This window comes from Dermochelys coriacea, chromosome 1, assembly GCF_009764565.3.
Source record: "Dermochelys coriacea isolate rDerCor1 chromosome 1, rDerCor1.pri.v4, whole genome shotgun sequence".
Lineage (NCBI taxonomy): Eukaryota > Metazoa > Chordata > Testudines > Dermochelyidae > Dermochelys > Dermochelys coriacea.
In genome coordinates this window covers 351,885,372-351,909,412 of record NC_050068.2, presented here as the reverse complement: position 1 = coordinate 351,909,412, position 24,041 = coordinate 351,885,372, and the positions used below count along the sequence as shown (strand labels likewise).

The 24,041-nt window shown below is 48.8% G+C and overlaps 1 protein-coding gene across 3 annotated transcripts in view; it reads right to left on the bottom strand.

Moving 5' to 3' along the window:
- SND1 (staphylococcal nuclease and tudor domain containing 1) overlaps positions 1-24,041 on the bottom strand; it is a 504,867-nt gene that overhangs the window by 348,728 nt on the left and 132,098 nt on the right. For all 3 annotated transcript variants that reach the window (XM_038374172.2, XM_038374179.1, XM_043500168.1), the window contains exon 11: positions 2,810-2,899. In XM_038374172.2, the coding sequence (XP_038230100.1) occupies positions 2,810-2,899 (90 nt within the window). The remainder of the gene's footprint in view (positions 1-2,809; positions 2,900-24,041) is intronic.

The following is a 24,041-nucleotide window of genomic DNA, read 5'->3' as shown; positions in this document are numbered from 1 at the left end:
CATACCTGTATGGAGCTAAACACAGGGGTTCTTAAGGATCTGGCTGACCTAGCTGGAAAGGACAACCGAGCTATTATCGGCAGTAAGTCTAACATGAGCAGTACTAACTCAAGAGCAACTTGAGCCAAGACAGACCTCAGGGGACACCCTACCCCCACCTCACCTTGCAGCCCGGCTGCATTACATGATCCAGGAAAACAGTGCAAGAATGTATCCATCCAATGCTACCTTGAAAGCATGAGGAGGATGTGTTTTGTCTGGCACCATCTAAATCATATGCAGCCCAGTCTTTCAAAGAGTGCATCCTGAAACCAGAGCTCCAGACCGACAGAGCCACCGAATTGCAGCCTTATGTTTCAGAGCTGCAGCCCTTAACCTCACACACAAGGACCAAAACACTACCAGACCTGCTTCCAAAACAAACCCCAGGCTCCACTCAATGAGGGATTGAGGTGCTTTTAAGCACATAATTAAGACTGCTTCAGTATATCGCGAGCTGCCTAAGTGCCACATTTTCATGTAAACACTTCTCGGAAGAACCTGCATTTGCCTAAATTAAAAATAAGCACACTAGTTGCTAATGAGCTCTGTGGAGACGGCAGCCCAGCCAGGGTCTCCAGCACACTGTCATGGGTGTAACCAGATGACACTGGAACAGGAAAAGGGCTCCTCTGAGGGAGAGGCTTGCACCCTCACAGAGAGACCTGTCTGGGGATCACTCTCTAAAGCAGGCATTAAAGACAGAGCCACAGGGCCCACACTCAAGTGTTATTGACATATTAACAACATGCTTTGGAGCCTGATTAGCTGAGCTTAGTATTTATCGTCATTCCACCTGCCCTGAAACAGGGAGCTGCAGGCGCTCCAAGAAATGGATTCAAAGGGTTTTGCCTGCTTTCATCATTTCTTCCCTACATGCCTCAGCACCTTGGCTGGAGCTCTGCCCAGCAAAGGACAAATTTCTTCCAACACCACCACCTTCTCCTCTCCAAAACCTCCTTGTGCAAGGTTATTCTATCTGTTCTGATGCCAGTGAAAGAACCCCACTGTGCTGCATCAAGGGGAGACTTTCTACACACCAGCCCATAGAGCCTGCCTGAAAAACCCCATGGGGCAGGGACTGTCTTCCTTTGCTTGATAGAGTACCAAGCCGTCAGCACCCTTATTACAGCAGGAACTAGGCCACAAACAGATAATCTTGCTAGACAATTCCCTTTAACACCCTATCGCCACCCCTTTCCAAATGCCAGTTACTGGATGAAACCTTCTTTTAGACTGATATTGGCCTAGAGAACTGGGTTCCTTAGGTCTATTCCCTACAGTCATTTCCTGAAGGCAAGTTACAGACTTTTCCCCATTTAAAATAAAACCACCACCCTGCAAAGCTCTGAAATGGAAAGATGCAATTAGGCATGGAAATAGTCCTCAATGAGCTGCCTTGCTATGGAGGAAATTGATTTATTTAACCATTTTATGTGCATTTGAAAATTGCATCCTGAGCACATGCATTGGTAGTAAAGCGCATATTATACTCTTCATACCCCAGAATGGCTCTAAACCAGCTCAGAAAAATAGGCCAGGAAAACAAGCAACTGGGGGGGCGGGGTGGGGGGGAGAGAAGAAGAAGAAGAATGAAGTTACATTGTACTGTAGAAACAGTACATACGAACACAACTGAGGACTGGATCGTAACACCACGCGGGGACAAAGGTAAGGTAGAGATATTCAGTTTTTGCTCTGGTGGTGGCTCTTGGAGCCCCCACATGGGATCAGGCCCCCACTGTGCTAGGCACTACACACGCACAGTAAGGAACAGTCCCTGCGCCGCAGACTACCATCTAAACAGGCAACGCAGAGAGGGGAGGAAAAACAGAAGCACAGAGAGAACTGACTTGCCGAAGGTCAGTGGCAGGGCTGAAAATAGAACCAATCTCTCTAGGCTGAATGCTGAGTCGTGAAACATTAACACGGCATGCGTCTTGTCACACCAAGCCAGGATAGCTTCCACCTTTCCAGCCCCATTCAGTCGCAGGGGTGGAGCCCTCTGATAGAGCCACGGATACTCCAGTGACATGTAAAGGACGTGTCCTGGGATTGTAGCCCAGACCTCTCAGTGTTCACTGCAGCAGATGGTTGAAAGCAAAACTCCAAGGACAGAAAGGACCATATTGCACAGCATGCAACCAGCCATGCAGGAACAGCAGGCTAGCTCTTCACCTGAGCGATGTAAAGACCCTTAGCGCCCAAAGCGAGCTTTGCTTGCTTCTGTTCAGCACTGGGGTCATTTCTTTGGCAAGAAGCCCTCTTCCTACCCCTAAAACAAAGGATAAACACTCCCGTATCTCTCGCCAGCACTTTTACTGCCAAGTGCTTATAGGGCTGAGATACTTCGCCATCCCCTAAGCACACACAGCCATGTCTGGAGTGGGAAAGCACCAACAACGGTAGCGCCAGGCAACTGGAGGAACAGGAATTCTATTCTGCTCCCTAAACTTCCCCTGGGATTCTCTCAGAACAAGGGGAGGATAAAGCTGCTGTGAAATCGAACCACAGCCACGGGCAGGTTCCCCTCTCATTCCCAGGAACAGCAGCTCCAGGAGCACAGCACGCCCGGCACCTCACGGAGGCATCAACTTTGTACAACATAATGGAGAGTGCTACCAGACGTATTTTCAGCACTTCTTCCAGTAGCAATTGGGTTTTCTTGGTCCGAGTCTGCTCGGCCCAGGAGGTCCAACAATATGGCAGCTCTAACCAGCTGGTCTGCAGGTTGCTCCAACAATTTCAAAATCCTGATCCAGTCTCTTACCTTCTTTCCAATGAGCTTCTTCCGCAGGAACTCCCGGGCCTCAAACATGTATGGAATGTCATAGAGTGGGCGCAGCTTCCGGTTCTTGTCCTGCAACAAAGAGGAAAACCCAAATAAACTTGGTAGCAGTGAAAAGTAAAGGTGCAGCCAGCCAATCAGTGAACTGCACAGGAGGCCCTGAGCAGCAAAAGGGACTGCACCCAGATAGCAACATGGAAAACAGGGGAGAGGCTGTCCCGTTGGGCTCTTATGTATTTATCCTTCAGGGCTTCTCTGGATCAAACGCTTGACTACACAGTGAATTTGACCAGAATAGCTACTGAGCAAGCACTACTCCAGAATAAGCTCCCCATGTGGACACGTGATTCTGGAATAAGTCACTTCATTCTGGAATAATTACTTCACTTCCAAAGTGGAGTAATTATGGAATAAAGTGATGGTATTCCAGAGCAGAGTGTCTGGGCAGAGCTATAGGGAGCTATTCTGGGCAATTTTATCATGTAGACAAGCCCCAAGAAGCAGATTTGAGGGATCAAAATTTACCCTCATCTTCTTCACTCCTCCAACCAGTATAGGACTGTCCCCAGCAGTACTTCTGCCAGTTTAGCTTTAAATTTTCTAGGCAACAGACACACACACCCCTCCACCCACCAAGAGGCTGCTCCTCAGCCTGGCTTATCTTTTTATCAGGAGGTTATTCTTGATATTCAGCCTCCATTTGCCTTTGCTCAGTTTTGTCCCATTCTGCCTAATTCCAGCCCCTCTCACCCTGGGGGCTCACCCCTGCAGATCACATGACTAGCCACCGCACCCTTCGATGATTGGTTGGTGGCTGGTAGCTTCCTCATTAATAGATCTTCTCCTACAGAGACGGGACCCTCCCATTTCACACCCATAGGCTGAGGCAGCCTAGATGCAGTGCCCGCTGCTGTTCAACACTCCGAGACCCTGCAAGAGGCCCTTCCGCATGGCGATGCATAGTGCAAGAGGCTGGAACGGGAATGAATGGCGATGCACCATGGCACCATCTGGGGCCCCCAGCCCACTAAAGCCCCATCAGTCCTGATCAACCCTGGCAGCTACCAGGGGTCACCCTTAGGCCTCTACCCACATCAGACTCAGATTCCAGCACTAGCAGTCACAGAGCAACTTGCCTTTTGGTGCAGCTGCTCAACGGAACGGCAGGTTCAACTGACTTCTCAGGAGAACTCAACAGCAGCTCAGTGATTAAAAGGGTGGGGGGCTGGGTTTTATTGCAGGAACCCATTGAATCGTACAAATTTTCACTCATTTGAAAGGCTGGAACCCACTGCCTCCCGGCTTTTCAGCCCAGCATGTCTCCGCTCCAGATTACACAGCACCCCGGGCATTTCCTACAGGAGGGGAAGGAACCGAAGGCTCTCATTACGAAGCCTTTGCACACAGCACCTTTGTTCCCACCCATACTGTTTCCTCCTCCCCACCAAAACACTAAAAAGGGCTCCTTAATTAAGATAACCTGGCAAGCTCAGTGCATGTCCTCTGCTCACACAGGCTCTGGCGGAAAAGTTGCTCATTAGGCAAGCTCATTATCGGCGAGTGATTAATAGCACTCATGGGATGCGACACCAATGAAAAGGAATTGCAGGGCATCTCACTGCATACCAGTTACCGCTGTCTACCAGCTGCTTAAGGCATCTTGTGGTGATAAAGACCCTTCAAAGGGCAAGAGGAAAAAAAAGTTTCCGGTAGAAATAGCTGCCACACCAGTAAGAGTGGGAAGGGCAGTCGGGAGTGTTAATAAGGGAAAAGCTAGAAATCTGAAGGCAAATACATCAGCGAGGCTAGTCAGCAACGAATGGGAGGGAGGCACTATTAATGCCCCCTTGCAACTGGACCTAGAAGTGTTCAGGGAGTGAATGACCGAGTACATGAACTTTCCTAAATCTTTGCTGTGAGAGCTACTCCCACAAGCTGAGACCCAGCAAACTCATCTCAGCTCCCAGGGGGCAAAACCTCCACTGACAGAATCCCACCAACACTGAGTCATGGACAGGCCCAGAAGCGGGGGTCAGGGAGAGTGCATGGCCCTCAGTTCTAGAGGGGATCTCACTCCTCGACCCACAGCTTAAAGCCGGCTAGTGGGTACACTTGGATTGGAACTGGCCACACCAGTCATCTTTTTACAGCCAGAAGGGACCATTATGATCATCTAGTCAGAGGAAGAGGGGTCCAGTCTCAGTGTGCCCTGAGCCTCAGTGACCATGTGGAAAATGGGGTGAGCATGGCCCTACCTCGCAGGGGTGTTGAGGGGATAAATGCAGTACAGAGTGTGAAGCACTCAGATACAGCAGCGATGGGCCAGACAACCTGACAGGCCACTGAGACCACTGTCTGCCATGCTGCCCACTACCGTCTCCTTGTACTCCTGTCTGTATCCATCCATTGCCTCATCTTAGGTGGACTATAAGCTCTGTGGTGCAGGGGCTGTCTGTGTACAGCCCCTAGAAGAATGGGGTCCTGTCCATGACTGGGTCCTGAGGTGCTATGGTAATATAAATAAAAATAAAGCTTTCCTGATCTACCTAGCACAGACTAAAGAATCACACTCAGGGATTCCTGAAGGAGGAAGGATTACTGGGGGCTCAAGACCAGAGCTGTGCACAGGAGGGCCCAATACTACCCACAAGCACCAGAATCCCTGGAAACATTAATGGATTTTAAGCCAGCAGTTCTCAAACTGTGGGTCAGGACCCCATTTTAATGGGCTTATCAGGGCCAGCATTAGACTTGCTGGGACCCATGGCTCAAGCACAAGTTCCACCCCCACCCAGGACGACGGGGCTCAGGCTGCAGCCTTGTCTCCCCCTACCTGGGGCAACAGGGCTTGCAGCTCTTCTCCTCCCCCCCCCCACCCCCATGCCAGGTAGTAACTTTGTTGTCAGAGGGGGAGTTGCGGGGCAATTAAGTTTGAGAACCCCTGGGGTAAACCAATGCAGCTCCCTTTTACAGACATTATAGCTCCTTAGGTTCAGTCTGCTCAGGACTTGATCCCTGCTGCAGGCTTCCCCTTACACTCAGAATTGTGGCTAGTTTGCATCAGAAACTTGCTTAAGACAATGTAAACGAATGGGAGCAGTTTGGGAGGCTGGAGCCTGCCCACTGCTCCCAGCCCGCAGCTCGGAGTTACAGAAAACCTCCAACTCGATGGAAAAGGCCTATTACGCCATCTATTTCATCCTAGAACATACAACCGAGACACTGGCCTCTGACCTCCTTAAGACTGCAATCTACCGCGGATGCCAGCTCATTAACAAGGATTTTCTGTTGCAGCCCAAGGAATAGACATTAAACACCAGAGAATGTCTCGCACAACAGAAGATGTAACCCCAGAAGCAAAATATTTAGGATCAGAGTCTCTCAACGGCTGGCTCAACAACTGCTTAGCATCTGCTGACAGTTTCAGAGTAGCAGCCGTGTTAGTCTATTCGCAAAAAGAAAAGGAGTACTTGTGGCAGCTTAGAGACTAACAAATTTATTAGAGCATAAGCTTTCATGAGTGAAGTGAGCTGTAGCTCATGAAAGCTTATGCTTGAATAAATTTGTTAGTCTCTAAGGTGCCACAAGTCCTCCTTTTCTTTTAGCACCTGCTGAGGAAGTCAAATGCATGGACAGAAACAGGCCAAAGTAGAGACAGAGGCAGAGGGTGAAACAAATGTCAAGGAAAAGAAGTGTTATTTGGTCGATCGAGTCGTGCACACAGCTCACCTGTAAAAGTGTGCAATCACTCCGCTCCTCCCATTGCTGTTATCTGCCACCCACACTTGTGTCTAGATTCCAGCCCCCAGTGTTACACTCACAGCGGGTAAGGCAGCGTCCATGGCTCTGGGATTCGTGGAGGGGTATTGCTCCCTACAACAATAACAGGGGCTACAGAAGTGAGTTTAATACATACTATCTAGGAACGTAGGGCAGAGACAAGGTGGTCACTTGTAACCAATACAGGCTGGGAACTGTCTCTAGCTGGAGCAGGCAACTGGGAATCAGAGCTCTTGGGTTTTATTCCTGACTCCACCATGGCCTTGGACCAGTCACTTCCCACATTGGTTCCCCAGAGCCCAAAGTGGTTTCCCTTAAGGTCTCAGTACAGAGTTACCTGCTCTCCTAGGCCCTCTTTGGTGAAGGGTGGGAGGGAAGGAGGATGAGTGGATGGCATGGTGTAGGTAGAACCTCATTTTCTTGTGGGGTGGGGGGACCATTAGGGGGAATCTAGAAGGGTTTTAGTCTGTGAGAATTGATCCCGTTTGCCATCATGTGGTTTTATTGCTACAGACTATATGCAGGTCCAGGCCATAGGATGGGGACATTGCAGCAAGTCTAACTAGAGCGCTGTATTGCCGGACTAGCCCATCTCTCTGCGCTCTGGTGTCCAACAGGCATAATCTACATTTAGGCCTCAAGCTACAGGGTCTGAGTAGGAGCGCCAATGTGGGACAGGCATCTCTGGGTCCTCGCCCGGGCCAATGCTCAGGGCAGCAGCAAACTGGCAGAACATTAGTCATGTCAGCCCTCAGCTGGGGCGGGAGGATTGGGGGAGAAAAGGGCATCCCAAAATTAAAGTCTTCTTATGTGATTCCAGCCACCAGAAGCAGCCTGGTAATGGGGTAACTCCAGAAAGAGTCCATTCCCCCTTGATCAGCTGTGGTTTACCAATCCTAATTCTGAGCACAAGACTGGTGCAAACTGCAGGCATCCTCACTCTGCACACGGCTGCTGCCCCAGGACCCTCTGCTCTTCTGGGCAATGCTCCCACCCTCTGCCCAGAGATTCCAGCACTAAGGGGTTGGTGCTGCTGGGGGGTGGGGGGGACACTAGCTGAGGGAGAGACGTTCATGCCAAGGCACATCAAGCTCAAGTACTTTTTGTTTATGAAGCTACTTGCAGAGGCAGACCAGGGCTTTATTTTACATGAAGGTCTTGCAGTAAAAGCCACACTTATGTTTACAAATAGGGACATTTCATAACCGCCAACAACCCAGGACTGTGATCTACTGTGACCCAGATTCAATTGTTCTATTGTTCTGCCCCTGAAGTACAAGCTCCTATGTTAGAAGACTCACTTCACTCATCCTGCCAGGACAGGTCTGTTTAGGTGGACTGGCGCCTGCATGCCCCTGGAACCCAAGCTACTCCCTGCCTGCCCCCTCTGCTGGGGAAGCAAGCTGCTGCTCCTTCCCCATGCCTCCCAACGTCACCAGCTGAGCGAATACAAGCTGCAGCCTTCTCACAGTGACCCATTGCCAAGAGCTTCCCCCAGAGCTAAAGGCAACATACTGCAGGAACAAGGCTCCCTCTGGCTGGCTGACTTCCAGGCTGTTAATGGCTTGGAACATCTTCCACACGCTGCCCAGCAGTGAGCTGCACGGCCATGCTGCATGGAAATGCCTAAGCAGGCATCCTATCGAACATGCACAGTGCGGCAGGCTTCACACCCCCACAATACACAGCTACTGCCCTCTGCCCCGCACAGCTCTTCTGACACAGACACCGTCATTTGGCCAAGAGAACACGGGCATGGGGCTGCCAAGGCTTTTGATGGGTTTCTAACTCCACCCTCAGGTCAGCAGCCCCATCAGGAGTTCAAGGCTGTAACGGAAGAAACAGGCCCCTCCTAACTTCAGTACCAGGCAAACTGGTTGACATTGAACAGAAATTATCAGACACAGGGATGAACACAATTTGACGGAGAAGAGTCAATACAACTTTTGAAAAAGGAAATGCCTCTCAAATCTATTAGAATTCCTTAGGGGGGGGAGGGTGTCAACAAACATGTGGACAAGGGTGACCCAGTGGATATAGTGTACTTGGACCTTCAGAAAGCCTTTGACAAGGTCCCACGCAGAAGGCCCTTAAGCAAAGTAAGGTGTCATGGGATAAGAGGGAAGATCCTCTCATGGATCAGTAACTAGTTAAAAAGGTAGGAAACAGAGTTGAAATAAATGCGGTTTTCACAGTGGAGAGGGGTAAATAGTGGGGTCCCCCCCAAGGATCTGTACTGGGACCAGTCCTATTCAACATATTCATAAATGATCTGGGAAAGGGGTGAACAGTGAGGTGGCAAAGTCTGCAGAGGATACAAAATTACTCAAGATAATTAAGTCCAAAGCTGACTGCGAAGAGTTTCAAATGGATCTCAGTAAAATGGGTGACTGAGCAACACAATGGCAGATGAAATTCAAATGTCGATAAATGCCAAGTAATGCATATTGGAAAACATCATCCCAACTATACAGAACCCATCACATTGTATAAATTAGTTCTTACCACTCCAGAAAGATTTTGGAGTCCTCATGGCTAGTTCTCTGAAAACATCCATTCAATGTGCAGCAGCAGTCAAAAAAGCTAACAGAACATTAGGAACGGGATAGATAAGACAAATACCACAACTACATAAATCCATGGTATACCACACCTCAAATACTGCATGCAGTTCTGGTCACCCCAGCTCAAAAAAAATTGGAATTAGAATTGAAAAAGTACAGAGCGGGGAAACAAATCTGATTAGCGGCATGAAACAGTTTCCACGTGAGGAGAGAGTAAAAAGATTAGGAATGTTCATCTTAGAAAAGAGACAACTGAGAAGGGATAGAATAGAAGGAACACCTTAGAGAATGCATAAGAAAGTGTTATTTACCCCTTCACTCAATGAAATTAACAGGCAGCAGCTTTAAAACAAACAGAAGGAAGTATTTCTTCACACAACTAACAGTCAACCTGTGGAACTCGTTGCCAGGGGATGTTGTGAAAGCCAAAAGTGTAACTGGGTTCAAAAAGAATTAGCTAAGTTCATGGAGAATAGGTCCAGCAATGGCTATTGGCCAGGATGGTCAGGGATGCAATCCCATGTTCTGGGTATCCCAAAGCCTCTGACTGCCAGATGCTGGGACTGTACAGCCGGGGATGGATCACTCGATAAATTGCCCTGTTCTGTTCACTTCGTCTGAAGCATCTGGCACTAGCCGCTGACGGAAGACAGGATACAGAGCTAGATGGACTATTGGTCTGACACAGTGCAGCCATTCTTATGTTATGTTCTTCCTCTCTTACAGGAAGGGGTAGGCCACAGCCGAGGTTCCCAAGAGCTGGTCGTGTGGCTGTGCAGAGTTCCCCCTAACAAAGGCCCATGGATTGTACAGTTAAGTAGAAAATGAAGACTGCACCAGAAACCACAGTTGTGTAGTCTCATGACAACATGGCCTCCCATCTCACAATATGGGATGGGAGAATGGCAGGCGACTGCTAGCTAGCGTCGCTTCCTTCCAGCCCCGGGACCATTGAAGGAAGGAAGGAAGAAGCAGGGCAGATCTTGAGACAGAGCAGTTTCCTCCCAGCAACGCCACAGATCTGAGGAAAGGGGCTTGGACTGGACGCAATGAGCACCCAACTGACTGGCAAGGCTTGATAGCTGAGGTGACCTTTTAAACACTGGAACCCATGGCAACAGCTATTCAGAACTGCTGGCCACATCTGGCTGGGTGATGCAAGATATCAACACAAAGGTCATATTTGCATTTAGAGAGCTCTATCAAAGCGCCTTACAGAACAATACCAAAACTAGGATCATTTTGCAGCCTGTGGAAATGCAGCCACCTCTGAGGTGGAATGCAGCAGCTGTTCACTTCCTACCCTTAGGTATCACACAGCACTGCCGCTGACTTTTGGACCCTGTGTCCAGTTTACAGCTGCAAGAAGAATGTAGAGCAGCTGATTTACCCATGCCAGAATTGGCTCTGACCCCATGCCCAAGGATTGGTGTGCTGAAGGAAGAGTCGCAGGAGGTCAAGAACGCTGGCTCATGTCTCACCCATAAGCTCAGTCCTGCAGCAGAGGGGCACGCCCCAGCATGATTTGGGGAGTCCGTTCAGTATCGACTCAGAGGGCCAATTACTGAAGCTCCACCATCACTTCCGCTGGCTCTCGTTGGAGCTCTCCCAAGAACATGTACGCTGAGCTGGCAAGACCAGACTGAGCTGCCAGGCAAGTGGAGGCAGCTAGAAAAACCCTCCCAATAGCAGCAGCTCTGAGCAGCAATTTTCATGCACTTTCCCACCAGGAGTCGAGCCCGGTTCCCTGGGCCAGGAGGCAGTGGCTGCACAAGTAGATTCCACCTTCCCTGGTGCATCTTACTCACTCATGGTGCCCACGACCGTGATTTTTTGACAGACTTACTGGTTCACTGCACAGTCATGGTTACAAATATTTGCTGGTGACTTGCCAATATTTGAACAGTTCCACTGTAGCAAAAAAAAAAAAACCACCCACACACACCAAAGCAAATGTAGGCACTTCACATCCTTGCAGGGACTCTGCCCGTTATCTCTAGCTCACAGCCTTTGATTCCGTTCTGCAAAAACTCACAAAAAATTAAACCACCATTTTCATGATCATCATGCAAGAAGGGGTTCTCTTTAGAGACTACTCTTCTACTCAATTACACCTTCAATCACAGACAGACCATTTCAAAAAGCATTTGCCATTGCTTGCAAGGATACTATTAGCAAAAAAAGGAACCAAACATTAGCTTTTAACTGTATGGATTTCAGCAGCAACTGAAGGGTTTGAAGGCTCACAAGACTCAAAAGCCATTATGAGTAGCTAGCCATGTGGTGTTCTCTCTCGCTCTCTACAAGAATTTTGCAGCTATAGCAAAAAGCAGCAGCACTGTCCTTTATGGACCTAACGCCGCAGGAAAACAGTCACTGTTACTGGGGGAAAAACAAGCTACTCTGCTAGGAGCAAAGAATGCTCCATCGCAGAGCTAAGACTTCAGGAAGCGAGACTCCTGCCAACCTCCCAACCCCAACATGCTGAGAATTTTGACTGTGGAGTAAAAACAAAATTTGAGCCAGCACACTGGTTGGAATTCTTGCACAGAAATCACTGGAGATGGCACGCTCGTTCTGCATTAGAGAAGGCTGATCAGACTGCCCAGAACACTGAGCCCAGCTGGAGACACCTCAGTCCCGTTGGCACTCAAACCCAGTGCTCAAATACCACCAGAGACAAAGTGAAGGGGACGCAGAGCAGAAGCGATGAAGTGGAAGGACTGACTTATTTAGGAAGACCGAAGAGGAGAGCGCTCAGCTAGGCACCTAGGGAGCATCAACTGCTGCTGAGCTGCAGCACTGACAAGCAGTAAATTAAGAACAGTACCAGAAGCAGATTCTGTTCCAATTCTCATGAGGTTCAGGATCTTATGACACTTAGAGGTTCTCTACTTCCCCACCACACCCTACTTTCTTCTCAGCTTCGACCAGCAGGGAAGTTTTGCATCTCAGACTGTTCCACAGGCAAAGACCAAATGCAGAAAGGCCTGGGCCTCCAGCTCCCCAGACTTTCAAACCTTGGTTATAGAAGAGAAACCCCAACAATCGCAGGGGACTCAGAAGGACATGGTGTTGGCCCCCAAATGAGCAGGTCAGTCCATTTAACGCTCAGAGCACCGATGCGATGCATTCTCAGCAGTGAGCCCTGCTCACAAAGGAAACTCCTGCACATCGGACCAGCTGGGGTTTGATTGGCCATGTCTGCCTGGCAACAGTCCAACACCTGCCATAGTGTGATCATTGGAGGGCAGACGCTGGGAGCAGCTGAGAGCCTGGCTACCTCTTCCAAGAACTCCCCTCTTCCTGCTGGCATCCCTGCCACCTTGCCCAAGCTGAGCCATAGCCAGGTCTTCAACCAAGCACTCCTCTTGCTAGCACCAGTGTCTGCAATGGGGGAATGCAGCTGGCCACTGTGCCTGCAGAGCAATGGCACAGACCTCATCCCCTGGGGCACTGAAACATGGGTAGGGCGCGGTGAACATGCTGCAGCTCCTGGAGGGATGAGCTGGGCCTCACTGCCTCCATCTATGACTGGCACAAAGCAGCGCAGTTCCCAGGAACAAGCACGGAGCAAGGTGGTGGCAGCAATCACAGGCTGCCAGCCTGAGGGCAGAAACCTGCTCCTCTTCAGAGACATGCCTTGAGAGGCTGGGCACATAGCCAATACAGCCAACTGCCTTCTCCCTCATTCCTCTGGGATGGAGGTGTTTTGGCCAATAGTGCTGGAGGACAGTCATGGGGCAGACACCTCCCAAGTCCTGTTCTGAGTGGGAGGACATCGGCCCGTAGCGTGAGGCCATTCTAACACAGCCAGGACGAGGATTTCTCTGAGGACCCCAGACAATGCTACCGATCAGCTATGGAAGGAGAGAAGAATGGCACGGTGAGTCACACCATTAGGTGAATGTCTTGCAACATGCAGCAGGGTACAGATCACCCAGGCTTGGAGCAGGAGTGACCTGACCACAGGGTAACAAACCAAGAGCTTTGCTTTGGCTGCTTTATGCCACAGGGGAGTGCAAAACTCAGCTAAGGGAGACAACAAATCCATGTCCACAGCAAGCAGGCACCCAGGTAGAGAGGGTTATCAGGAAAATGCGAAGGATGGAACTCATTTGATTGGGCTGAAGCCACACACCCCTAGAAATAACGCCAAGTGCTCGGTACGCGCTCTCTGTGCGTAGCAAATTAGGGCCCAGTCCTGGACTGGAGGCTCTAGACACTGCTGCAACACACATCTAGTAATCAGAGGAGTAGCCGTGTTAGTCAGGATCTGTAAAAGCAGCAAAGCGTCCTGTGGCACCTTATAGACTAACAGATGTATTGGACCATAAGCTTTTGTGGGTGAATACCCACTTCGTCAGGCCACAGGACTCTCTGCTGCTTTTACAGATCTAGTAATGAAGACCCAACATGGAAATCAGGAACAGAATGAACTTGTCCAGTGTTTGAAAGGGGCAGGGGCCAGAGCGCAAACCCAGAGGACGCTGAAAAGCGTCTCTTTGCTGCCAAAGCGAGGGAATCTAAGGGAAGAATAAATTGAAAAGAATGAGATAAGGCAAGAGCAGCAGGAAATGAAGGAAATGAATCAGAGGGGAGAGAGAGTGAACAAAGACGCAACAGCAATTTCATTCCACGTTTTTCCATAACGAATGAGCCTTTGATATGGTTTATTATTTTCTAGGCACGCTGCGCCCTCCATGCCTCGCCCTCCCCACCTCCCAGCTCACATCTCATTCAGAATGTCTGCCCACACCCAAGGCTACTGTGGGCAAGACGAGAAAAGGAGCTGGGAGTTAGGACCACAACTGCAATGCCTACAGATGTACCTAGAAAAGTCAGCACCCCAAGCCTCAACAGGACACTGCTATCTTCGCACTCCCCCACACTGGGCACTCAAGGACATGATGCCCGGGGGGACGATACGGATTAGTTCCATAGCTCCCGCTGGTTAGTTTGTCAATGGTTTTGAGCATTTACTCACACTGGGACTTGCCTTGCCCTTTTCCCACTCTCCATTCCTATTAAACTGAAGAGCAGGAGACTGAGAAAGCCAATCCTGTCCAGGTCAGTGGGCCACGGTTAAAACCAATGCTGCCAGCATGCACGGTATCTTTTTGCTTAATCAACTAAATCTACTACAAATCTCTATGTCAGGAAAGTGGCTCTTGCTTCTTACTCAAGCAATGTATCTGATGCCACCTCTAAATGCCAGGACAAGAGAATCTAGGACAAACTATTGGCACTTCACATTACCTAGTGAAAGAAATGGCTCTCTCTTTCAGGTGCTTTTAAAATAAGAAAGCAACAGCCACTTTCTGACACCACATGAAACCAGACACAAACAGGGAGGGTGAAAAGGGTCTTCAAGGAAGATGGGAGGGCTGCAGAGTCCTTTGTTCTGGAATAGCTAATCGATGATATAGATATTAAACTGACTCACAATTTGCTGAATGAAAGACAATGTGCAGCTCAAATAAGCAAATGAAAGCAAGAAGGAGAAAAATAAATTAGTGTTGCCAAACAGAAATCTCACTTTACCCCTCCAACCCCTTTCAAGCTCAGGCATAAACACAAATCTTTTGCACAAAGGGAAAACTCCTGCTTTCAAAAGAGACAATTTCCAAATATGAAACCAGAACTAATGGAGATCTGAACACAGGCTCCTCTGAATGGAGAGCAGTGAGACTGTAGAAGTCTCCAAGAGAATGGCACATGCTACTCTATTCCCTTCCGGAGTTTGAGTCTGGTCAACTGGATCTAAACCTGCAATTTCATAACTAACTAGCTGAACCCAAAAAAGTTTTCTAGCTATGTAGAGGGACCTTCCCCCGTCCCCAGGCTAAACGCAGTTGATATATTCAGATCAGACATTTGCATTATTTGAAATACAGGGTACTAGCCACATGAAAGCCTTCTGGTGCAGTGCACTGCCACATTCCCCACAGCTCTGGAGGCAATATGAAAATCTGACTCTCTCCCTGTCTCATGCACTGCAATCAATGCAGGCAGCCCAATTCACAAGGTAAATCCTTTTGCATGAGGGGACAATACATTATGCACATGTTCCTCCCTCTCCTTGGAGGTGGAAGGGGAGCTGTGAGGATGTAAGCGTCTCTATTATTTAGCTGGTGCCAAAAAAATGTCCATCCCTTGCCAGATCTCTAGTCAAGCCACGCGATAAATCCTGCAGCGCTTCAGAATGAATCTGAATTATGCTGTTGCAAGGCATGAAGTCTTCTCTCAGATGCTGCTTACTCGCCTTGCCAGCCTCGGTGCTCCAAGGTCTAAAATCAGGCTACCAGTGGCATATATTTTATCCTCTAAATCCAAGGGACTTTTGAGCTGTATTTGAAAATGCACTCAATTCACCTCTTCCCGTGGTGGCATTCCAGGGGCACTCTCATTTTAACCCTGCGGAGCAGAGATGACTAACTTTTATGTCATAGTCCTGTGCCATAAATCAGGGGATTACAGCAACATCCATCACACCTTGCTGAAACTTTGGGCAGAGCCAGCAAATGAAGTCAACGGAACAACAAATAGCCCAGACATCCTTCTGATACAGTACACTGCTTGCATTGTAATTTCAGAGCCGCTTCGCCCCTCGCTTTCCCTTTCCAGTCGAAACAGGACGGCAAGGATTTAACATTGATTGTCCTGCTAGCAAGAGGGTGGAGGTCGCTACTGAGAAGCTGAGAGATTCTGTCTAATTTTAAGAGCTATTCCCCATGTTCAGTCTGCGTAACACCACAGCAAGGCTGCTGGAAGTTATTGAGAACTGGGAGGCGGAGGTCAGGAGATTGGCACTTTCACACATAGGCACAGCGGACTATCCCAGAATTCCACTTTTGGGAACACATGCACTGATTGTTTCCACAGGATCCCGTTGCCCTGCACACGGCCCCAGATATGGCCAAACGGAAAAGGAAACACAAACATCCATTTACTGATGGCCCCTTGGTGCCAAATATTTATTTTTCTAATGTATACCGTGGCCTCGGCGTGCACCACGCACTATAGCAGACCCTGCCCTGAACATTTTATAGCCAGGTTGCCCCTGCTTTTCAGTTAATCCCAATGGGTTTCCAACTCCCCATTTCAAATTTTTTCTGAGGATGAAATGTCCCCATGGAATTTTGGGGGGAGAGGGGGGCAAGAAAAGCGATTACATGACACTTTGCCACAAGCAGACATTAATGACAGTGTCACATCACAAGGCAGCATGGTCCAGTGGACAGAGAGTCAAGAGACTGGAGTCTAGTGCATAGATTGCAAACACCTTGAGGCAGAGTCTTTGCACCAGTGCTGTATAGGGCTGAGCATGTCGTAAGCATTCAGCCAACTCTGAAAATCCCTTCTAGCCTAGACATGCGATCAGAGGCTACACTCCATCAGAGGCACCAGCTCAAGGGTCTGCACATTATCACAGCAAGGTAACCCTTTTCAGAGCCTCCAGAGGGCCGGTCCTGCATTTCATGGACTCGCTCAGCTTTGGGGCTTTACATCAGATCTTTAAGCACATGGAGACCATTTGTAATGTCATAGGACCCTGCGCTGCACGAGACCCTGCAGCTTCTCAAGAGGCTCTCAAAGCATGCAGCACAGAACTAACGCCGACACATCTCTGTAGTTTATTGCACCAAGGCCACCGGACAGCCTGCTCTAGAAGAGCACATGGCTGTATCAGAGATCATCCCCACTCAAAACCAAAGCTAAAGTAGTTCCTTTTTATGCTGGCTGCTCCCCTGCAAGACTGTATAGGTACAGGAAGCACAGAGCATGTCACCAACCCCTCCCACTGCTGCAGCTGAAGCTTTCCACTTCGCCGTAATAAGCTGTTTAAGATGCCACATCAGTGACAGTTTCTGTGCAGATGTGATCAAACTCTTTTTTCAACTACTGTATTTTTCCACATGTATCGATTCCCCTTTCACTTACCTGCAGAGTCTTCCTAGGTATTTATCTGTCGCCACTCAGATACTTACACGTCCCTCATCAAATCACCTCTGCACCTCCAATCATTAATGGACTTTAGCCTGCGATGTAGGGAAGGGGCATCCCTGTTTTACAGAGAGGAAACGGGGTACAGGGTAGATTCAAATGACTTGCCCCTCACCACAGAGGAAATGTGGCTAAGCCAGGAATTGAACAGACTCCTGAATCTCTGGCCAGTGCCTATTCACTGTAGCATCCTTCGTACCAGTCACCATCTATACGCCTTCACGGACCTGAGTCTCCCATTTAGAACCCTGCCTTCATCCCAGCACAGAGCTGGGTATTTTCCTTCACCTCCAAGGGCGTTATTGTAGGCACCAACTCCTGTATGGGAATACACATTCGGAACGCAGGCTCTGGCTACTTAAGCGAAACTGATTTTTAACTGTCTTCCTCAGAAAGAGCTTGCAATCAAGACTGAAAAGAACTGATTGTCTGAGGGTCTTTATGAAACTCAAACAAGTTCAGAGTATAAAGTGTCAAGGTAAGTATCACTTCAACCCTTGTCTTGCTCTCCACAAACACTAATTAATCCTCATGAACCAACTCCAAATGTATTGCTTATTTAAGTGTTAGTCTGGCACAGGCAGTGACAGTCTACATCCCACTGAGCACAAGGTTTGAGGAGGATGAAAAAAAGCAGTGTGGATGTTAAGAGGAAACGTAAGCCTAAGCCTCCCACCCAGGCCAGCATCAGCACAGCCTGGGGTTCCAAGATGCCAGTGTCAATTAAGGTGAACAGAGAAGTGATCAGATAAAGCCTCTCCTCCATTAGTTATCAAATAAATAACCCTTGCTAAGTTAAGAAACGTGCGAGCAGGGAGATCACAGCTGCCTTAATCCACTTTGCAGGCGACTACAGCAGGTGGCAGGACAAGATGTGCTTCCAGGGAGTCACTACTCCAAGAAACAAACCCCGCCACGCAGCTGCTTTATTACTCATCTGTACAGTGGCACATCACAATAGGGCCCTGATCCTTGACTGCAGTTGCTGGCACCCTTGCACTCTAAAGTCTCTGCCCAAGCTAAGAAAGGGATTTGGGCAAACTTTCCACTGAGCTGTTTGGTGGGGCAAACTATCATTCCTGGCATTTGATTAGTGATTGAGTTATGGTTCTTAAAGATTTTTATTGCCTGGAGAGGTGGAAACCCTCTCTGGAGCTGGAAGTGAAATGATGAAAACTCTTCTTAAAAGCAGCTGCTGCCACTATGGAAAAAAGACAATTCAAACCTTTGCCTTAAAAGGAAATTATCTCCAAAGCCATGCACACCTCCATTCAATTTATGCTTGGATCAGAGTTCAGCAGCTATACGCAGCCAAGCCTGGACAAGGTGCCAGGTCTGCCTTATTGCCTAGCTACACAGGTGCACATGCTCCACCCAGCCAAGCAGCACTGCTCTTGGCCTTGAGTGGAGGGAGGAAGGAGTCATGTATTCATCAGAACCAAGAATAGTCTAACGCAGTGTCCAGAGAGCTTCCATCCAGATGTCAGCCCAGCGCTGATCTCTGAAGAGTTTCACAAGATGAGACAGAACAGTCCAATTAGCACGCACAGGAGCAGAAGGAAGGAAGGAACCCTGGGACCCAACTGCCCAGCCTTTGCAGGATGTCTCCAAAGAACATACACAAGCCTTTTGTAATGTCCAGAACAACTAAAACTCAAGGATCTGTGCCAAGAGTCAGATAATAGAAACATTTAAGTGTCCAGTACATATTGCCCTTAAACACTATCCTGTCAGCCACCATTAAATACCACTTTGCTAGCTTGTAAAAATGATATTTCATATCAGAGGGAAATGCACAGCGGATCATTCTGGGAAGCTGTTCAAGAATATGGACACACATTTGAGGTTCTGCAAATAAACATTAAAAATCAATATAACAGCAAGGATGCTAACTAAATTCTATGACTATCAAACATCTCACAATTATATTCACACGTAAAGATACTGCTTTTTTAAATTACATTTTAGCCCAACAGTTTGAATGGCAATAGCTTCCCTAAAAGCCACCCTGACATTCCAGCTCACTGAAGGTTATGTCGCAGCCTTCCTCATCTCCCCTCCTACTTCTCCAACATACCAAGCCTTGGGGACATGACATCTTCAAGGTCAGCAACTTGTCCTGGCCTTGGGATGGTGTTTCAGGCATCATATTGGTGTCCATCTCTGATAAGATATCAGGCAAGCCAAGACAACAGATATTTACCCAAATCCCAGCATCCATCCTGAACCACGCGACCTTCCAAATCAGTTACCGAGGTCCAGATACATTATTTAAAACAAAGAACTGAACGAGCAAGAGACAGCCAACAGCTCAGGCCATTTTATTACATCCCCATCAAAGGAGCTGCTAAGCACTGGCTCTATTTGCTGCACATGGATTTACTGTAGGTCACAGGCCAAACAAAATGAGGCCAGAAGTGAAAAGGAACTTCCTGGACAGTAGCAATGTAAATTACCTCCACTGCACAAACACTCATGTGCCCCCTCCCTTTGTCCTATAACCCTATCTCTTGGGGTGGAAGCGGTGCAGAGAACCAAGTCCCCAAGCAGAGAGTGATTCTGGAGGCCTCTTGTGTTTTGGGTAAGAGCCAAGGGAGCTATAAACAAAGCAAAGGGTGCAGCCCTTGGACTATACCCACCACCACCATGCTCTTCACCTAGTCACACGGCTTCCATGAGGAGGAACTCAGAACTGCAGAATGCCGCTCCTAACATCTGTCGGCACTCCATGTGATACCATTGGGCCACGGCTGTGTCACTCTCAGATAGCCCCTGTCCCCTTTGGGTAACGATTGTTCATCTCTAATAAAGCTTCAGAGCTCTGAAAAGGCTGAAGGAGAAGAGGGAAAATTGGAGAGGTTAGGCAACAGCTGTCAGACTTCATTTCTGTAACAGCAGACACATCTGGCTTGCAGCCTCGTGGAAATTCTACCCGTAGCTCTAGATATTAAAATGTAAAGGGGTGCCTTCACAAACAGCCCCGTTATCTCACAAGGCTCAGATGAAGGACATTACATAATCTGCGCACACCCATTTGCTTCCCATATACTTGCATAGGGGCTTTCCCCCACCTGACAAGGAGAAAAGCAGTTACACACTACAAAAAAAATAAAAGCTACATTTAATTTAAGGTGCACAGTGGGAGGGGTAAAATATTTCATTAGCGGGAAGGGTCAATAGGTTTATTTTATATAGATAGTTGGGGATAGAAATTCTTACAGCCTCCCTCCAGGGAAGCAGAGACAGAGAACTGTAAACGAGAAATCAATAATGCTGTATTGTTTCCTGGCAGGCCAGCAGAAGGATCCATGCTCAGGAACCAGAAAAACAAGTGGGCTTTTTATTTAAAATGAACATGGAACATCTTGAATGTGGGTCGAGGCCAAAGCTACCTAAGGCTCTAAAAAGGCAGTCGTGTAACCCAGAGCCACAGATAGTCTCTTAACAGTCTCTGCAGAGAGACATTAAGTGCCAGGACTCAGGAGTTCGCCCACCCCCTCCTTCCTCCTCAAACACACGTACAGCTTTAAATACCTAATAGGCTGATTGAATTATTGCTCTCTTGTCAAATTAAAATTACACTGTACAGTAGCCAATTAAAGTCTATTTTCAGCAAACTAACAACCAATATCTGCCACGAAGGATTGTAACCTATTACAGAGAGAGTTTTAAATAGAAAATGCTTTCACTTCTCAAGCTGCCTTAAGACACCCTTCTCTCCAGCCAGCATGAGCCGCCGATGGGCTAGTGTCTCCAGTGGTGCCTCTCTTCTGAGCTGGCAGTACAGCTATTCAGCTTGCTTTTTGGCCTGCGTGCAATGCACGTAAATACTGCAGCCCTAGGCTACTCGCTCTACAAGTTGTGCACTTTCAGACCATTTGTCTTTACACTTCAATTGCACCTAATGAAAGCCGCTTTAAAATCCCTTTTTAATTAACTTTCCCCTCTAGAAAATAAAGGGAACTTCAGCCACAATCACCATCAGCCAAGTGAGCTGGGTTATCATGTATGCGAAGAATCATTCAAGCCACCACGCCCAGTCCACCACTGCCCTAAGAAAAACAAGCAAACAAGGGGTATTAGCAGAGAGACTGGCAGCGTGAGGGCATATGGCGCTTCTTACACCCCACCTGGGCTGGGGAATCGACCCTCTGGAAGGGGGAAACAGCCCTGTGGGGTGGGACAATAGAAAGCATCAAAGATTTACAAGCAGCGACTATAGGTGCTTCCAGAGGCAGCATACCACAGGCCTACCCCCCACCAGTCTAGTCTAGGTCTTACACCACAGAGCTCCCAGCATGATGAGGTCAATCTTGACTGCATTACAGTGGCACCCACAGGCTCTAACGTGACTCATGCCCTCCTTGGGTGGGACCTGGGGAGCAAACAACCATTTTAAGGTGAGCAGAGGCATCTCAAGCTTCCAGGAAGGAGCTGCTTCCCCACAGAGCAGCAGATACTATCAGAGTGGGGGGGGGGGGGAGGAGAAGATCTGGTTCTAGCTGCACGTGGGTGGTGCCCCAGAGAACATTATGGCTTCAGGATGCAGCAAGGGAAAAAATGGTTACCTACCCCTCGTAACTGTTGCTCAAGACATGTTGCTCATGCCCCTTCCAGGACCCGCCCACCTAACCCTCCGTAGGAGTCCTCCGACAAGGAGAAACTGAGGAGGTGGCAGGTTGGCAGGGACCTATATACACTACCATGAAGGCATGGCTCCAGGGGGCTCTACAGCTGACCCAACGGGTACCGCTAGGGGGAAACCTTCCGACGACTGCACACAGCATGCACACACCTACTTGTAATCAACATGAGCAACACATCTCAAAGAGTAGTTCTGAAAGGTTGGTAACCGTGTTTCCTTCGAGTGCTTGCTCATGTGACTCCCAAGTATCTCCTAGGAGGAAGGGGTCAGAGCTGAGCGGGTCGCACACTGCTGCATCATCTCTGGCCTGCTGCATAATGGCATAGTGGGATGTAAAGGTGTGGATCAACGACCACGTCACTGCCCTGTAGATGTCCCGAATGGGAACTTGTTCCAGGAACGCCACCAAAGAGCATGCCATCAGTGCAGGCGCAGGAATTTTTGCCAGGTTGTAGCATGCCCTGATGCAGGCTGTGATCCACAAAGGGATTCTTTGGGACGACACTGGAAGCCCCTTCATCCCCTCTGCAATCGCAATGAAGAGTTGTGATTTCTGAAACAGCCTCATTCTTTCAGTGTAAAAGGCTAACGCTCACCTGACATCCAGGGAGTGGAGCGTTCACTTCCAGTTGCTAGCATACGGCTTAGGAAAGAACACTGGGAGAAATACATGTCCTGGTTCACAAGGAATTGTGAAGCTATCTTGGGGAGAAAAGCCAGGTGTAAACAAGTCCTCTCTACCACCAAGATAAGAGCACATGGAAAACACACCTGCCCAGTGACTGCTTGGGGTTCAGCTACACCCGAGCCCCACAACGGGGTGAGAAGTTCTCAGGGAATATAGCATCCCCCTACAGTGAGAGGAGCTGTCGTCTCAGACTAGCACCATGTTCATTTCACTCCTGCATTACCATGGGCTCCAAGACAACCAGGCAAACAGTCTCGCTCCCCTTACTCACAGAGCCATTTGTACCCGGCTCTGGTGACAGCTGCATGGAAGAGTCTCCCCTACCCACAGCCTCCCACGAGCCATCACCAGACCCTCAGCTGGCTTCACCCAGCAGGCCTCACAAAAACCTGGTTTGCACAACCCCCATTCCCAAGGACAACAGCCTGCATCTGGCTCGTCAGGAGCCTGCTCCATATTGGGCAGCTGCAGCGAGTAAAGACTCTTTGGCTTACTGGGCACCTGCCTGCCAGACCTTCCTTCACACCCCTAGAGCAGGCCTGGCCCAGACACAGGGATTCTCAATAAAGCTTGACATGCTTGTAGGAGGCAACTCAACCTCAGCCAGTGTGGAGGGTGGCTGCTCAATCCACGGGAGAATGGCACATTCTGGTTCCAGAGGCTTCACTGAGTTTCCCTTCATTTCCGAGTGCAACATCAGCCCTGGCACTGGTCTGTACAGACCTGTATGGTCTGGCCCTGCAGGCCTTGGAGAACCACTTGTGTTCTAGCTCTGCAGAGATCACCAGATGGGATGCTCAAACAGACAAGGTAAGGAGAAAAACCTCTCAGTTGGAACTGACTGACTTAGCCAAACTGCGGAACCTCTGCTTCCCGGCTGCAGGGCTGAGCAGGGGCAACTGGGTTGAGTGTTTGGGCTTGTGAGAAGCTGGGGGACCTTTGCAAACCAACATTTCTCCTCTTTAAAGCTAGATCTGCACCCGTGGCTGTGTCTGAGCACTGGCTAGGTCTAAACAATGGAGCTTGGCCCAGGCACTGCCAGAGGTGTTTATCCATAGTTAAACCAATTTTCCATCCCCTGGAGCATCTAGGAGTGAAACCGAAACCATTTAGTTACTTAAACCTTCCTGATCACCCTGCAGTCAGAAAAGCACCCAAGACTACAGCTTAGGCATGAGGATAACACAGATGACTGCGAGGTGCTCAGACACTGCAGAAATGGGGACCATGGATAAGTGCCTTGGAGTATACATTAACCCCTTCCCCTAGTTCACACTTATACGTTCAAATTCCAAAGCCAGAAGGGACCACTGTGATCATCTCATCTGACCCCCTGTATAGCCCAGGCCAGAGACCTGCCCCACAATGATTCCTAGAGCAGAACTGTTAGACAAACTTCCAGCCTTGACTTAGAAATTGCCAGTGATAGAGAATCCACCACAACCCTTGGTGAATTGTTCCAACAGTTAATGACTCTCCCTGTTCACCACTCTGGATGTAGAAGCCTCTACACCAACATTCCACACAAAG